The sequence below is a fragment of the Anopheles funestus genome, chromosome 2RL (genome assembly GCF_943734845.2).
Source record: "Anopheles funestus chromosome 2RL, idAnoFuneDA-416_04, whole genome shotgun sequence".
In the NCBI taxonomy this organism is placed as follows: Eukaryota; Metazoa; Arthropoda; class Insecta; order Diptera; family Culicidae; genus Anopheles; species Anopheles funestus.
Genome location: NC_064598.1, coordinates 21,179,625 through 21,197,957, shown reverse-complemented (window position 1 = coordinate 21,197,957; position 18,333 = coordinate 21,179,625). Strand labels below are relative to the sequence as shown.

Here is an 18,333-nt window from a genome sequence, read left to right as displayed (position 1 = left end):
TATTTCGCCAAACAAGAAAAAAAAAACATGGGAAATAGAAACTTTGATCGAGGAATGGGTAGTGAGATGTTCGATTTTCTTACTTGCTCACCATACAAGCTATCGAACACACACACGCACACAATACGGTTAGAGACGTGAAAAATGGCTCCAACCATTGGCAAACGGTCGACACCAGTATGCTTTCGTCGAATGAGAAAGATTGAATGCGCCACCATGGCGCCTTGGAAAAGCGGATTGTGGTACGTTCTGGTCGTGTCAGCAGCTTGGAGAAGATTTTCAATTTATTACGAACAAACAATGGGAAAGCGGAAAAGCGCACCCAGCGTCTGATGTATAAACATACAGCAAACAAACAAAAAGTTGCTTTACAATTTCAGGTGAACGATTGTAAAAATATATGAAAGCTGTCAAACTGTTCTTCAACGCTGAGATTGGTGATTTGTTTTTTTTCTTCTCTCTGCTGTTGCGTACATTTTACTAAACGAAAATGAGAGTACACCGTGTTTACTTTTCCATTACATTTTACCCAGCTGATGTTGCCATTTATTGTTTGTTTGTTATTTTTTTCTTCTCTTTATTGTTTAAACCCAAAACTGCCAAAACGATCAACGAATGGTGCCGTTCGACAAGCATCAAGTGTTTGGCGTTCCATTTCATACGATTCTATCTGACCGTTGAGTGTTTTTTTAAATATACTTTTGCTACTTATTTACCTTTGCTATTGTTGCTAACAATGTTTAACAGTTTGCAATTTTTTTGTTTTGTTTTTTTGTGGTTCTTTTTTTATTCTGCAAACACCCACCGATTGTAATAATGATGATGTACGATCCGGACTTTGCGTTGATACGACAGCAATCACTTAGCAAAGTTAGATGAACGCAGATGGTCCCAGGGAAAATGTTGATGTTTTTACAGTCTCCTTCTCACCCTCCTCTCTCTCTCTCTCTCTCCACGGTCCTTGTTTAAACCAGCAATTTGAGTGGTGGGTGTGATGTTTTACGCATTATGGTTGCGCGTGGCGCAAAGTTGCTGTTTCGGCCGACCTAGACACTTTAGACAGTCCCACGAGATTAGAATGTGAGGTAAAGTAATGATGTAATGCGTCAGCCAGACACAATTTCTACCAACAATTGATGATGATTGAAGGTTTTCGCAATAATAATCCATTGATAAATGTCTTCGTATGGTGGTTTTAAACAATGGTCTGCTTTTTTATTGTAGCTACCTTTTATTTTTTTTCTTCGGGTGACATGTTTTTTTCTGTACCTTTATTTTCGATTATAAAGATTCCATGCCCAATCAACTTCATCAGCAACAAGTGTGTCAAAAGGAATGAGATTAGAAGAAAACAAAGATCGTCCCTCCCGGATGTGATAAAATTGAAGAGTGACGAGAAGATTTCCTGCTATTGGAATTGTGTTTTTTTGTGTGTTTTTATTTGCTTGCTGTTGTAACAACTTATCTGAAGAACACCAAATTAAATCCATCACCAAAGATCTCGAAGTTTCGTATTGGGCAGTAGTGGCAGGACAAGTCTAAATGAAGGTTTTCCGCTTTGCGTTCCGGTTGGCTAGTGGGACGTGGGACGCACATCAGCGTGAGTGCCACCAACACTTACTCACTAGCACCCACACAGACACACACACGCACAGCATTAGAAACATCAACCATCATCCCTCAAATGTCATCATTCGAACAATGAAAATGTCAGATCTCGCGAAACTTTACCCGGGGAAATTCAATTTCCAATTTCCCCGGTCACTTAACAAGCTCGGTTGATTCGTACATCCCATGCTACGAAGCTGTAAGCGATCCATTCATTGTCTGTATGAACCGGTATAGCTGTTGCTGTGTTTAATGTGTGTGTGTGTGTGTGTCTGCAATTCCAACACTACCTCGTATATGTTAACACGTTCCCAAATGTCGGTACTGCAGCTTACAGCGAAAGGGAAATGGTTTTGGCTTTGCTCTTTATTTTGCTCGGTTCAACGGCACCATCCTCATACGGTGGGGGCGAAATTCGTGAATGGCAAAAAGGCAAACGTCATTTGTTTGAGGCTTGATTGAAACCATTCTGCCGTGTAGGCCCCGGGCTAGTGCCTTGTTTCCCAGAGGAGGTGTAACGTATACACACACACACGCGCGCGCCATTTGTGCTGATCCATTCTTCCTTTCTGATCCTCTTCTCACTTCTCTCCTGCAGATCTGTGCCACATTTTCTTGCCTTTAGTTCGCGAGCTTTGTCGCATAAAATCCACCTCCTTCCGAAAAGGAGTTTGTGATTCTGTTACTGTCAGGCTTCCCCGGGTACAGTGGTAAACTTTAAACAATGGTGAACCCAAGCAACAGGGAAATGCTTCCCATTTTTCGATTCAAACGGATGTACATTCACGTCTCCCCACTTCAGCCACGATCCTCCTACACCAGCTACACTTTCTCCGTTTCGGGAACAATGGAGCAAAACTTGCAATGAAAAGCTGTCCCCTGAATGTGCTGTCTCGTGTATTGGAACCTAATCAAACAGAAGAAACCGTTTTTTTGTGTTCGTCACAAATCTGGCATCTCGTTTCCATTTCCACAACTTAACTGGTGCTGAAAAATGGATGTTTCCAGTTAAACTGATTTCAAGATGGTGAAGAGTTTTCTGGTTTTGGCAAAACAAAAAATCCTCCCAACAAAATAAGCTTAATGTTATGCGTTTTCCAAGGTCTTTCATTGCTGCATGAGATGAGAGTCGTTAATCAATTCCAGATGAATTATGTATGGTTCTGCATGGTGGAAACTTCATGCCCGTAAACAAAAAGGCACATTTAGATTATATAAATTCTAAAAACATTCGGACGTTTGGATAAAATTTTCACATCCTTGGGTATAATGTGGCTTCACACATTTTTAACCTAACTTGCTCAAACAAAACCATTTGAAGAAAACAAAATTTCCGAAATATAACATTATTCTCCTGAACAACCCAAAACGGAGACAGGATAGATTTAGAAGAGGAAAACAAAAAAAACACTCTTTCCACCACCACCAACAGTAAACAAAAGAAAAAGGACCGTCAGAAATGTAGGTCCATTCGGCGATACGGTCCGGGTCCGTCCCGGGTCCATATCCCGCCCGGGTTGGCTTTATTAATTATAATTGAATATTCGCTGCAGCACAATGTGAACGCTTACGGGCAGTGGCTGTGGTGCGGTTTCTACGACCCACCAAAAACGAGACGAGAATTTAGTGGGTAAAGTTAATCAATATTAGCTTCGACACGGTGACAAGGTTTGCAATGGACCGTGTTGGTGTTATTAAATTTATTTTATTACTTATCCAAAACCCAGCGGGCGGGTTTTGTTCCTACCCTGTGCTGCTCGACAACGTTTGTGCCGTATGCGGTGGAGGAGTTTTTGGATGACTTTTTTTTCTCCTTCCCCTATTTGCGGTATGTGGTTTGCACCGGGAGAATAGCATAACCTTGTTGCTGTTCGGAGAAATAAAAAAAAACATTCGATGTCATCCAACTGTGCTCGTAACAGCATGATCTTCATGATGACAAAACATTTTACTACGAACAACCTTTTTTTTTGAAGTTTTTTTTATAAGCAAAGTTGAACCTTTCCTTCGTGTGGTTCGTGTTTTTGTATTGCTTTCTTTTTAGTACACAGCGCACAAAATACTACACCAATAACAAAACAGGCACCACTATCAAAGCAGCTTTTTTTATTATTTGCTTTCACAAACAAACAACAAAAAGATAAAATTTGCGTGGCCAGAAAAACGCATTTTAATGCTAACGGTTTTATATTGCTGTCCTTTTGCAAAAAACAAAAAAAAAACAAAGAGCCTCTTCATACAAAACAAAAAGACAATAAATAAAGTCCCCCCGCAGAATGAAGGAAGGGATGGTGAAAGATATTTCTTTCAAGTCGCCAAACAATAACAACAACAAAAAGATAATCGAAGGTAACCGAGGCAACTACAACCGAACCTACCAACAACCCCCCCTCCACTGGAGGGTGAAAGTACGCTCAGTTTCGAATATTTGACACGGTGGATGGACTTCAGTTTGGAAATTTTATTTTACGTTTTGATCTCTCCATTTCGGGTCAGCTTTGCGCTTCGACACCATTTTTTAAAGGTAAGGATGGAAACAACAGTTTTCCAACATCTTCTTTCCAGCGAACAAAAACAACAGGACACAGGGACACAGGGTGGGAAAAGGAGGAAAAGTGGGAACGGTTTTGCTAGTTAAATTCGTTGGGGCTCATCTTACGAAAATGGGACGCATTTTCTACCATTACCGACACCGGTCATCTGTAGTACCAAGGGTTTGTGGATGGTGATGGTTCACAGCAGGGTGGCGCATTTTTCCGGCGCAAGGAATTTAATTTGGAAACACAAGTTCTTCGAATTCGTAGCAAAATATCTTATTTTTACATCCATCCCTCATCTGAAACGAAAACTCACTCACAAGATGCTACGGGTAAGGTGTGCGTCACGGGGAAAGGGGATGAAAGTTGGTGAGGGGACACAAAAGACACAAAAGTTCAAAAACCGCCTGGTACGCCTTTTGGAGAGAAGACAACAACAAAAAAGGGTACACAGGGAACGCAGAGCAAAACGTGGCCAAGAAAAATGTCGCCTTTTTGTTGAGGATTTTACATTCTTTTACCGTGTTTGCAGCGGCCCTTCCGGTCACCCTCCCGTAGCTGGCAAGGTGAGGGAAAACTTTGTTGCTCACGGTATGCTTAGAATGTGCCACGGACCTGGAACACGTGTGCATGCAACAAGCAGAAAAGGGGACAAAATAAACAGTACACACTCGCTGTACGTTTCGCAGCCATGTCGCGTTGCTTCTATCGGCGTGTGCGTTTATGTACGCGTGTGTTATTATTGCAATATTTTCGCTACAGCCTAATTGAGGATTTGTTAACTTGTTGCAAGCATCTTCTGCCAGCATAATGGAATATTTAAAATTACATCAAAAAATGGGCAATCTTGGCGTACAGGCGTAGACGAATGAATTTAAAAACTTTTCCAATTAATCCAACGCGCTCGATTATGGAAGTGGCACGGATTTATGTGGCACAACAACCATAACTTTGTAGCAGCAAGCAAAAAAAAAAAACACAGTCCTCAGTAACGGGCACTGTTGTCATCATGATGATGATCATTTTCCATTTTTCGGAGTTTATCATTAGCATGCTTGCGTTCTTGGTTGTGCCGAAACGAAGAACCAACAACAACCATATCTAAAATTGTATAACGTTTGCACCAATTGCGTCAGGCACGCGGTAAAATTATTTCCGATGGATATGTATATCCCTTCACTTGAGAATTTTTAGCAATCACACGAAACACTTTTACGGTGCGAAAGATGAAAAAAGGGCCGCAAATGTATTGCGTTGGTATGTTTTGCATATACGTAGGAATGAGGAAAATGTTGTTTCATAATCAGAAATATTTTTGGAAAAAAGAAATTGAGTTTCAAAGCTCATTTTTAATGTTTTGCGAAATTATTTCCTTTCTAATTTTATTTGTATATATTTTTATTTACTCCCATTATTTACTTCCATATGATTTTATTCTAACAAATTACTTACTTCAGTTTATATGCCTGAACCAAAAGGAAAATATTTTGTTATATTAATATTTATAAAATAGTAAAATATCATTATTTATTATATTTCAATATGCTAAAAAATATCAGCTTTCAGCCAAAGAGTTTTGCTAATTTATTGAAACTCGTTATTTCCGTTCTCTGTAGAATCTTTACTGAATTCATGCTTTCCTTCCCTTAGGCCGAATGAAAACAACCTTTACAAAAATCATCGTCTATGATTTGTGTTTTGTGTGGCCTGTTTACCAGTTTCCAAAAAAAAATTTCCTACAAAAGCTTTCGAGTTTTTGAAATCGTGAAACCTGTACATCAATCCTAGACGAAATATTGAGCATCGGTTTTTTTTTTCTTCTACCGACTAACCGTACCATCCCCAGCCACTAGTAAATAGGTAACCCGAACTTGCCCAATAAACGGTAAAAGGTATCCACGGAGTAAATATCAAATTTCTCGACCTTCATCAGTGCCATCTTGGAAGATTGGCAAGCCCGGATTGCCCCGGTAGCAGCCAACCACTAGAATGTAGTACCACAAACGTTTCGCTTATATTTGGCGTTCGCCACCCAGAAACGCAACGGGTGAAGTGCCTGCGAAAATCCCTCATCAATTTGGGGTACCTTTTTTGCTGTGTCTAATAGGGTATAGGGACAGAGAATTGGGAATGGATTGGTTGTGCTGGGTGGTTGGAAAGAAATTAAATCTCTTCCCCATTAGTGAACGAAAGCGATTTATGAGCTTGGTGGGTTGACCACGTTTTTGGATCCCTTTCGATTTTTTGTTTTTTTTTCCAATGGGCTACCATACCTTTGGCACACCTCGGACTTCTTTGTGTCCCATTTGGTGATTGGTAAATGTTCTAATAAATTGAAAACAACTCTCAAAAATAAATGATAAACCTTTTCAATTACTTACTCTGGATAAAACTGGAAAGAGAGTTAGAACAAGCATCTAGCATTTCATTAGAGTTATATTATTATTTTTTATGGATATATCTTTCATTAATCATCAACAAGATTCGATGAAAATCTATGAAGCTTTAAATGTATGAAAAAACTGCTATAATTATCTGTTACCTACTAAAGCGGGTAAATTTTAAACAGACCTGAACGACCCTTTTCTTTAAATAGATTTAAATACAAGGCACAATCTTGCGTGCTGTTAAAAGTATCGTCTGACTCGTGATGTAACGCAACGCCACAACATACAAAACTTCTGTAACACTGCGATGCACGGTAAGTTGCATGACGCTTCATCCGCCCAGACGAAACACAAATAGCCTCAGTTTGTAATCCACAATCAACCGTGCCTTCGTGAATAGCGTAAAGCGTTCCTGCACGCTCTATACACTGCACTGCATTTACGCATGGCCAGGCACTTCGAGCAGGCACTTTAAACATCGTGTGTACCGTGTAAGAAGTTTTTCCTCCGCGCCATTCGTCCTTCAATGCTTCCACTACTACAAGGCTCGAGCCTTGTTACGGACCTGTTGCCTACATTAGAGTTGTGTTTACGAGAAGATGCATAATGAAGCTGACGGTGAACATAAGGTTGGTAATGATGGCGGTGGTTGGCCGTGCTGGCAATTATGAGTTTTCCCCGTTACAGCTTGTGCACTATTTTTCACGCTTCAATAGACCATGCAAAAGCGTACGTTTCCGGTTTGTTTTTGGGCCGGCATAGTTTGCATGATACGTTTCGCGGAAACTTTGTTAATGGTTGATTGACGGTGAAAAGTTTGGCAGGAGATCGGTATTTCAGTGCTTCTAAGATGGGTATATTGCTAAATGGACTGCACTATATTCGGAACACTTCAGTTGTTATGGAGGTGTATAGTAATTTTTGAAATAAAATTTGATTCAAAAATTGTTTATATAACTATTAAATATTCCCCATTTTGTCATGAAGTATAATATTTTGAATGTTTTCAATAACAAGTTCATTAAGTACTTTTTGAAAGTATTTTATTTCGCGTTTTTATTAAAATTATCCCGACCATGCTGTAGTGTGGACATAAATCGCATCATAATTTTCAATTTTCAAACCTATCAACGACTTTTCAGGAAACGCCAAAGAATTTTGCAATCACGGCTGTTTTTGACAAAAACGCTCAAAAGAAAGTAAAATAAAAAATTTCATTGTTATGTTTTTAATGACATTTTTTGTAATTGAAACACTTGCTATCCAGAAATGGAAATAGTTGTCCTTTAAAATAACGTTATATAATTATCCCTTTTTTCAGTTTCTGAGTTTTAAATCGTCCGGTGTCATACTCATAACGTGTTCAACGCACCACAGTTTGGCGAAATAAACGAATTAGGTTCTTTTATACATCTTTTTCTAAAAAATCTAAAGTTTATTGTAAAGTTATCTGCAAGTCCTTTTTCAAAGTTTTGTTCTCAGAGCCATCCCACAAATGATTGTTTTATCTACGTGTAATTAAAAACGAACTTCTCACGATAGCTCGTTTTGTTTCTCGAACCATTCAGTTGCCCACTCTTCCTGCACAGCTTAACACCATTATTTTAAACATAACCCATCCAGTAGCGGAAAAAAGCAATAAAACATGCTGAAAACAGGGTCGTAAAAGCAAAGCATATTTAGCCATTTTTTTGTCACCATTTTGTATGAAAAAGCGATCGATTTCATGCCTCGCTTATGTGGTGTTTGTACCACCCGCATGCACCCTTTACCCATGTAACCCATACAGGTCTATATGACTTATGGGCGGATTTTCCTTATTTCAACTACAACCACATTCCTAATGCTTCTAATACCTATCGCGCTTGGTTTCGCTCCATTCTAACCGATCTCTTTGGCCACTCTCGCACACACTCACGCTTGGTGCCGCTCCAGTGGGATGATGATTTATGTAGCTAATTTTAGCAACATCGATGACAGCCAACAGCACAAACAGTGAGCCACAGCACACACAAAAATCCGAACCCCGAGGAATGTTTCACAAAAGAAGAGCAATAGCGATACATAGCAACATGGAAGATAGGAGCACAGGGGCAGAAAAGGAGAGGACTAGAGGGAAGACGAAAAAAAAAACCCGTCACGCCATATCCTTCGGTCCGGTGGAGGTTTTGCGAAGGACATCGAAGGAAAAGTTTCTCCTCTTGCTTCACGCTTTTCCCGTGTACATTCCAACCACTGCACCAAACGGAGTATGGGCGCCGAGTTTGTCCTGAATAGGACTACCCGAAGCCACCCGTATGCCTCCCCAAACTACGGAATGGAAGCACGATGAAAGCAGAGCAAAACGATGCTTTGATTTATTTTTAGCTCGCTTGTGTAGCGCACTTCGCAAAGACAGAAACCAGTTCGATTTCGCACCATCCGTTGAGTAGGTAGACGGCTGGGTTCTGTCTCCATTTTGCATCCGGCCCAGTATGCGCGGTATCTCTTCTTGTAAACAGAATAGGAAAAAATTGAACAAAAACAAACTCTCCCAAACTCAGGTGACTCAAAATTCGAAACACGGTACTGTCCCTGTTTTCAAGCATATCATTCCATTTAAAGGGTTGGACATCATTCATTCTTGAAATTAGCAACTTTTTTGCAAGCTACTTTCTCTGCTTTTAAATGCTCAATAAAGACCTTTTTTTTTGGTCTGGTCAAATAGCAGAAAAATATGCTCTTTCCACGAGATGGTGCGAGAAACCGAAACGGGGTAAATTGTTTTGCATTAAAGACATTTCCATTCTTCTTGGCATTATGTAAAAAATAGAACTAGCTCTTAAGCGAAACCCCACGCACTTCAATGTTTCTCCCAACGAGTTGGCATTCACTTACGGATTTTTGTTTTATCTTTACCATCTCTAGCGGTGCAAGTAACGAAAAAGTAAGGAAACAAAATTCCTTTCAAAATGCTAGCAGGAATTCCTTCTAATCGTGCTTCTTTTTTCGCCTTCTTTGACTTTGAGACTTTGGTGTAAAGGAAAGACCAAAGCCTGGAGTTAGCTTGTTATACGCACAAAGCACAAGGCACGACTCAACGTTCTCATCGCGTCGTGTGTTTTTGTGTTAGATGTCATACATTTGTCGTGAATGGCAATCTGATTTTGGTACATCAAACGAATGATCTTCCATTCGTTTTCATGCTATGGTATACGAATTTGGCCCCTAAATGGCAAATGGATTGAGGTGTGAATGGTGCTGCTGCTAGCCAAAACGGGATGGGAAGAATGGATGTTACCTTTTCTTGTTATATTTTTTGTACCATACAATTATCTGCTTGCTTGCCCTCAAGAATTGTCTCAGAATCTAAGTGTCTTACATGAGAGTATGTATGTACGAGGATAAAAATATGTCCTTATTAATAATACATCAACACATATATAAACTAGACTACAAAATGGGATCAAATGTTTTATTTTCCAGTATGATTCCAGAATATTAAGAAAAATGTTTATATAATTGAGATACATAAATAGACTTTAAAAAGTTAATTAATTTTTTATTTTATATCACTTTTTGTCAGTAGCGCTATTCATTGTTGAAGTGATATTGGGGAAGTTTTGAGCAAATATTTTACAGTTTTGATGAATAAATATCAAATGAGCTATTTTGTAACGAATTAGATTCTATTGAAAAAAGGTTATAAAACTACGCAACTGCTGCACACAGGTTAAGTATAAGTTGAAAATAAAAAAAAAAAAGATAATTTTTTAAGTATTAAAATTTTTCCAATTGTCAACAAATTTGATCATAAGCCTACCATATCCCATTGTTTCACCAAAGTCTTGCTCCTGCTGCTAGCTTAAAATGGAGCACGAAGCTGCCCGAATTATGGTTTGTCATATTTCCATAATCTATCTGCAAGCAATTCGTTTGCATATCGCAAATAAATGCATGATCCACGATCGCAGCCACGGGCAATGACTTTACTTTGCATAATCAAGAAAGTGAGCTTTTGACACACATCGTGGCGTCAACGGGATTTAACTTCCCGTTGTGTGCGAAGACTGCTCGAAGCATAAGCGAGGCTCATAATTTACCGATGCGGCAACCTTGGGAAGCGTTTTGTCGTACCAATAGCAGATATACGTTGTTCTCTACAGAAATTGATATTCACAGTATAGCTCATCTTCCAGCAAAAGTCTAATCCACTTTCGCTGTCATTCGAAAGTTAAACTGAAGTGAAAAAGCAGCTTAAAATACAGGCCACAATTTTTCTGTTTTAATGTTCTAAACCAAATACAACAATAACTGGGTGGAAAAACACAACAATATTTTCCGTTCATTTCGTCGATGGAAAGTCATCGGTACAAGTGTCACAAAGCTTAAATTAATGCACGAAAACATTATCATTGCACTGTCTACCTCCGCCTGTCCACCATTGCAACTTGCCAATGTCAGCCATTTTTCAGAACATTGTTTCCCCATAAAAAATCCTTTTTAAAGCCTGCATCTCCAATCACCTTCCTCGTACGGTAATGAACCATAAAAGGCAAAACAGTGGCTATGTTCACGACTTTTGTTGCAAAACCTGTTCGGTTTCTCACACTCGTAACAGACTTCACTTCCAGCGAGCAGTTCGGCGAGTAAACACATCCGGAACGGCCATAAAAGCTAGACTGCTACCTAGCAAATGTGTGCGTGTGTATTGGGGCGTGTGCCCATGAAAAGTGTCTTTACCCATCGGCAATAGAATCCAAAAAACGTCGTTTCACACACACCCTCACCTCTATCACCAAGCACGTATCAACCCAGCCATCGTCAGCTAAATCAAAACAGCATTCATAAAACATATTAATTCAATTTGCATATTTTATGGCCACCTCCCGGGTTTTCCCTCCCGCAATTTTTTCTACCACCGGTCGTCACATCCGACCAGATTTTACCACTCCGCCTGCCACAATCTACAGTTTGCCGTCAAGCTTCACGGACGCAAGCGAACCAAAATTTGTGTCAAATAATTCTTTCCAGGCACGAGCGGCACTAGGAAGGTAAGAGATGCCTCCCACCCCGGTTTTTCGTCTTGTCACGGAAAGTGGATGAATTCAAGTTTCCTGTCCAAGGCGCACCGGGCGGTACGGTAAGGGCGTGCAAGCGAATGAAGTCTTTCCGGTGGAAAACGTACCGTCGCTGCTTCCGCCGTTTGCATCGATTCGATGATAGTGATTGAATTTGTAGCATTCGAAATTTATTCATCCTAGTTTCGTGCAAAAACCGGTACGTTGAAAACGGAAAGCTTATTTTAAGCGAAATAACGATACGGAAGCTTTTGCCAGTTTGAGAATGGGAACGGTATATTCGGCTTCTAGAGCGATTCGTTGCCAAAATGGCTTATTTTTCTAGCACGTTTCGGCCATTTGCCTGCCATCAGCAAAAGCAATCTGTTGCTTCCAACTTAAACAGAGTTCATTCGCTTTATAAGCAAAGTTTTGCTATAGAAAGTTTTGTTTTCATTGAGAAGTTGGATGGAGCGCTGTTTTGTTTAGCTAACAGTACAGGAAATAGCAGTGAGAAGAATGTTATCTATTCCGGAAGCTTAACCTCCATTTTTTTACATTAATTTTGTATGAAATAATTCAAACTAATTCTTTCTTAGTTGTACTTTTGCGTTAATTTTTTTCGCCAGTATACTAAGTGTCATTTGTAATTAGTTAAAAAATAGACGTTAAAATAGACAACATTATTCAGGAAAGGTATGGAATTATGGGTAGCGTCAGAGAAGTTATTTTATAATGTTTTTTTTTTTTTAATTTAACCACACATTTGAAAAGAAAAAGAGCAGAAAGAATTACCCATAAAACATGCATTAGTTTATTGAAAAATAATATCTCTGTATTGAAACGTTAGCCTTTGAAAAATGATGTTAAATAGTTGTGCCAGAATCGGAGCATTTCAATCGCAGCACAATATCGCTTTACATTCGCGATGAAACGCAAATTAAACTCCGTCCATTTATTCTGATCACATCGTTTGTGCTTTCTCACTCGCCCGTAATGTAAATTTCACAAGCTTATAATAATCTGGTTACTGCATGGTACGCCTAAACAGTGAATTATTATCTTCATCTCCAATAACCCTTGTAGCTGGAGGTTCCAATGGTTGTGCCGAGAACCGTACCATAAACCTATACTTAATTTCTTCTTCTCTCTCTCTCTCTCTCTTTCTCTCTCTCTCTCTATTTCTCTCTCACTTTTATAGAAGATCAGCCGGGGGTTTTAGCATTCGTAGCTGCGCTGGTACACCTTGACAGGCGTGGCAGGCCACGTAAAAGCTGACGCGAATTCATTAGGGATTAAACGGCACAGGGAAGAATGGGATTAAGACGCCTTCATCCTTAAACACGTGGCCGGTTCGACCAACGTGTGCTTGAAATATCCGAAAGCCTCGCTATCAAAGCACTTTTCACAATTAACATTAATCATCAGCAATGGAAATGGGAAACCGTAGGACACCACACCCCCTCTGCAGCATCCATTTCCTTCCAATCTCGACCATCTCGATGGCGTATAAAGAGATATGGTTCGTTAATGGACCAAAAAAAAATGGGAAAAGAAAACGTTACAGCTTATTTCTACGCGTCTTTTCAACAAAAAAAACCATTCAGTACGAAAGGAAGAGAAAGTTTGTCTTTTGAGCTTTACGCTTGTGAAGGTGCTACTGCTGCTCGGGTTTTCCATTTTGCCATCTCTATCTGATTTGCGTTATCATTTTCCATCGGTATAACTCCTCTATTCGTCTCACTGTTTTCTTCTACCCATCCTTCATACTAATCAAAGGCACCGAGCTCATTTGGCTCCAAAACCATCTGACCATCCCATAACTTTTTTTTAAAACCATTTCGATTGGTTCTCCGTTTTCCGCGTTGGATTTATTCGGCCTAATCTTATCCTTGCCAGACTTCGACACGCTCGTTTGCCACTGAATGTGCTCTTCGTTTTTGACTTTGACCCGGGGAAGGAGCATGTTTCATCGAAACCAGCTAAAAAGCTAGGGTCAAACAACGCACGTACACACACACACACAAATGGCGCGTTGTTTTGTGCTTGGAAATCGCGACCAAAACCATTGCTTCGTTCAAATCCGGCAAACAACCTTTTTTTTGGTCCTTTCTTCAGTATCGTTTGTGCGATTTCCGAGATTACCGGATTACGAGTGGAACTTTTTTTGGTGTTGTTGCAGGCCTTGAATACTGCCTAGCTTTAGCATTGGCTTTGGCAGATACTTTCTACCTTTTCGTCTTCTTCGTCATGCGACGCGTACGCGCTTGCTTTTTCAACTTTCTTCAAGTTCTTATGAAGTGTTGGATTAAGGAAAAAAAAACAGTACGAAAATGGTACGCAAAATGGATAGTATAAGGCGTGGAAAATGGCGCTTCGAGGACGTGCGCAACCATGAACATTGACTCAATGTTTTATGGTGTAATTTCTCGACTTTGTTCCAGGGGAGGGAGCATAAAGTTGTGCGCTTTAAAACCCCTTTTTACAACTTCGAGAGAAGAAAAAAGAAAGAAAAATCCTATTTCCAGTAGCTTTTTAAAAGGGTGGTAAAAATGCATAAAAGATTTAAGGTGCCTGCAGGCACGAGCGAGGTACTTTTGCTATTTGTCGTAATAGTTCACACCGGGTTCACAAACAGCGTACAATGCAAAAACACCTGAACACACCCGACCATCGGGACAGTCAGTCTTAATTAGGTCATTGGCTAGGTGTGCTGCGTGTTTCTGTGTTTTGGCTTTGTAACAGAGCGATGACCGACGGTACCAAAACTTTACGACATTCTGTACTCGGTTCATTCGGTTCGGTTGGTAGCGTTACCTTTTTGCACGGGGACACCTTGAATAATGACGCTAAAATGACAATAAAGTGGTACGGGGTGTTGTTGGGTTTTGGGTGTTTTTCACGCACATAGTTCACCCAATAGCCAATAGGCAACAAGGGTACCGTGGACGGTTTGACCATTGTCCATTTGGCAGGAAAATAGCCACTAGAGGATATAATTGTAACGTACTATTCGATGCTCCCACATCGCTAACATTGCAAAGGTATATTGAACGGGGGAAAATTGTTTGAACTTTCCACTAAACTGAAAGGGATTCCATTTCAAACATCAAAGACATTGTATTCAGTCACAAAACGGATTCTACGAACTCTTGTAATCAGCTCTGTTTGCCTGATTCAAATGGAAAACAGTTGAACTGTGTTCTAATTTTTGAAACAGAACTTTATAATGCTGGGAAATGAAATAATCTGATCGTTTTCCGTGAAGTAATTTTAATTTGAATGGCAGCCCCCAATTAGCATGCAACTTTATTATTCCTTATTATTGATAAATTCGATTTAAAAAGTGTTTTATTTCTTTTTGCATTCCAATTAAAAGTTTAGTTAAACATTTTCAGCTAATTATGATTTCCCACAGCAAGATTCACATGTGATCGTCACGCTCGATAGCAACCTTGACTCTTCCCAGGCCGTAATGTCCCAGGCCGGTAAGCTTACCAACTGCACTTCAAGGCCATCGGTTTCGAACGGACAAGTCCTTGTCAGTCACCGTCAGTCGAACTCATTAGACTGGAAGGATGAAAAAAAAAACGATAGACGGTATCGTTTGCTAACCACAATTACCCACGGTTAGTAATCGAACCCGTCATCCCAGGCTGTGTGTACCGTTCGTTCCGTGACCACCGAATACTTTGATGTTGTGTGGTCTAACTCTCGGTACGCACAATCACATTCGTGAAGGTTGCACCAAATGCTTTTCGGCACAACCCATGGCTACAGTGAAATGGGTAACGACTGTGGTTACCGAATGAGTCATTTTCCCGGGCCTTTATTTTAATCGTATCGTTGAGCAGCTGTCACCAGCAGATGACATGTGAATGAACCAGCCCAAAACCGGACGGTTTATGGCAAATCCTTTTCTCATTTATTTTTCATCTGTTTTGCAACAACAACCAAAAAAAGCACGTCAATCAGTTTTATAATTTAGAAAGAAATATTCTGAACTCATTAATCGAGTGTGTGTGGAAAATAGAAGTCATATGAAGAGCCAATGATTCTTAAGAAGAATGATATACTTATTAGTTTCCAAATGGAATGAAATAATGATTTAAAGGGAAAATAATTTTTATGAGATTTTTTATTTAACGTAAATCAATGCCCAGGGTAGATGATACACGTGTAACAACAAAAAGAATTGCATTCGGGACTGGTTACATACATGATGGTGAGATGTGAGCTCCTTGTCCGTAATGACGAATGTCGGTTGCACCGTCGGCACGTAGATTGTCAACTGCACCCTCCGACACCTCTTACTAACTACTATCTTAAACTATCGCTTCAGCTACCTTCGCACGATACATCCAGTTTGTTGTTGGGTGCTTTAGTTTGGCGATCTTTAGCACTGCTGGCACTGCTATCGCTTGTCAACTTTGTTCCTAACCACTAGTGCTAATTGTGTGCTTTTGCCTTCTTATAGCTTAATGGCGTAGATTAGACATATTAGCCCAATGAAACAGCAACACTAAAATTAAGTGTTTAATAGACGATTGACCACTAGTTGCGCTCGGGAGTCACTCGCGCGCACACACAAACACACACACACGCGCCACACCAGTGAGGAACATTACGCATTCTTCAGTAAGCCCTGACACACATTTATCTACTAATGTACACACTCGCAGACACACGCACAAACACGCACTTGCAAAAGAGATGGTCATACGTTTCAGACCTTTAATGATTGTTTTACTGTTATCGTAGCCATAAAGAAGCGACCTGATAAGGATAATCAATTATAGTTTCCACCTTTCCTTTCCCAATCGGCAGTTGGAGGAGCTTCTTTTTGTTGCTCGCGTCACTCATTCAACTGCAGTCACGAATGCAACGAATGCCACTGTACACCGTTTTTTTTGCAAGTTAGAGCACCGACATGTAGCTATCTTCTAGTTCTGTTATAGTGTGTTATTAACACTAAACACGCTTATCCATACACGGCACAACACGTTTAATGGAGCAGAGATTGGCGTAATAATGGCAAAATTCAAACTTTACACTCATTCGGATGGATGCTGCGTAACGTACTCTAAGGTCTCGAACAGCTTACACTAGCCGAAGGAATGCTTTCGTGCTTCACAACGCCCGTCAAACCGTAGGGTGACAAGGCGTGGGGTTTTTTTTTGGTGGAGTTTTTCTTGCTCCGTCCGTGGCCGATCCACCGTGGGCAGTCCTTCGTGCGCGACTGAGCTCGAGCGCGCCTCATATTTCACTTTTATATCCTACGTCCCACCATTCCAACCATGTCCCTCTGTTACACTGCCCCATACTTCTTGTGACTTGTGAGGGAAAATCTCCCCTTTCCTCCTCCCTCCCCCCTTCGGGGGGCCCTGGATGTGGATGGAAATTCGCAACAAGGTATATAACCGAAGTTTTGGGCAGTTCACCCCTTAGGCTCTCATCCGAAGCGCAACAGGAGACCTCGGAATGGTCTGCCCGGGAACGCACGCATTGCGCAATGGCTGCACAAATACACGCGCAGCAAGGCACGCACGCACGGGCACACACCGTACGTACTCTGTAGCCCCGGTGCGCAACAGGGTGTTAAAGAGAAGAGGGAGATGATGGATTCGTGTTATTCGTGTCATTCGTCCAAAAAACCGGAGAGCACCTGTTGTCACAATGGGTACACACAGCACGCTCATTTCCGCTACAGGTGCTCACGTGTTGCACATCGGATGAACACGGCACGCTTGGAATCAACACGCACACACACACAAACCTAACTCGCCCTTAGTAGACGATATGGAAATGAACACGGACGCAACTGGTTGCTACTGAGCGAAAGGGAACGACAAGGCTCGCGAGCTTCGAGCGTCGGAGTGTATCGTCCTTCGCCCCTGGCAGACATCGTCGGGTTTTGTTCGGTTCGCTGACAGATACAAGTCTCCCGGGAAAATTGTGAACCCATTTTCAGCACCAATTGAGAAAATGGCTCTCTCCGAATTTTTCCTTCAATAAACTGTGAAACATTTTCTCATTCCAAGAGAGTGAGAGTGAGAGCGTTTCGGACACTTCGGTTATCATCTGAAGAGGTTTCCATGCACACGTGTTCTTCGGATAGTTGGTTTCGGTTCATTCAGACAGGCATGCGAATGGAGGACGGTGGCACCTTTTTGCACATGGCCCCTCTCCCCTTGGTATGGTCCATCAAATCACCTCAATCCATTTCCCAAAAAACGAACCCACGTTCGCGCCATTTCGCCTGTTGAACAGTGTGGTCGCGTTGCGTTCGGATTTTCTGGCTCGTCTGGCTGGTACCGACCCGAACATGATGCCGCTCGGGACGAGGCCAACGACCATGAACCAATAACGAGATACTCATGCACACGTCAGCTTGCATAAGCGTGTACCGACCGAAAGCTTATACGAGGGGTAGGGAAATGGATCCAGCCGTGGCAGGTTGCTACGTCACGTGAATTGGACAGCGTATGCTCATGAATAGTGACCAATGCGCGAAATGCAACACACCCGTAAGAGGAAGGAACGGTGAGAATGTTTGCCGAGTGGTAGGAAAGGGAAGCTGGTCTTTGTATGACCTTCGGTTGCAGCAACAAGGCAACGAATATCCCGCCAGGGCCTCGGTATGTTGCGACTTTGGCGCTGGAAACTGGACCACCGCGAGCTGTGCGTCCCAGATGCGTCCCGTGTATGCCGTGTGTGTTTGTCTATGGTTATCAGCTTTTCCAGGTCACATCCTGCTTGCGG

General features: G+C 41.1%; 1 protein-coding gene across 3 annotated transcripts in view; it reads right to left on the bottom strand.

Moving 5' to 3' along the window:
• The window catches only part of LOC125761329 (uncharacterized), a 181,460-nt gene extending 164,551 nt beyond the window's left edge, over positions 1-16,909 (bottom strand). For 2 of the 3 annotated variants that reach the window (XM_049422336.1, XM_049422344.1), the window contains exon 1: positions 15,791-16,908. Coding sequence is in view for 1 of the 3 variants with exons in the window: in XM_049422344.1 (XP_049278301.1) it covers positions 15,791-15,792 (2 nt within the window). In the remaining 2 variants the exon portion in view is untranslated. Of the gene's footprint in view, positions 1-15,790 lie in introns of all 3 variants that reach the window. The other variant, XM_049422339.1, reaches the window with a different exon arrangement.
• Positions 16,910-18,333: the final 1,424 nt, after the last annotated feature.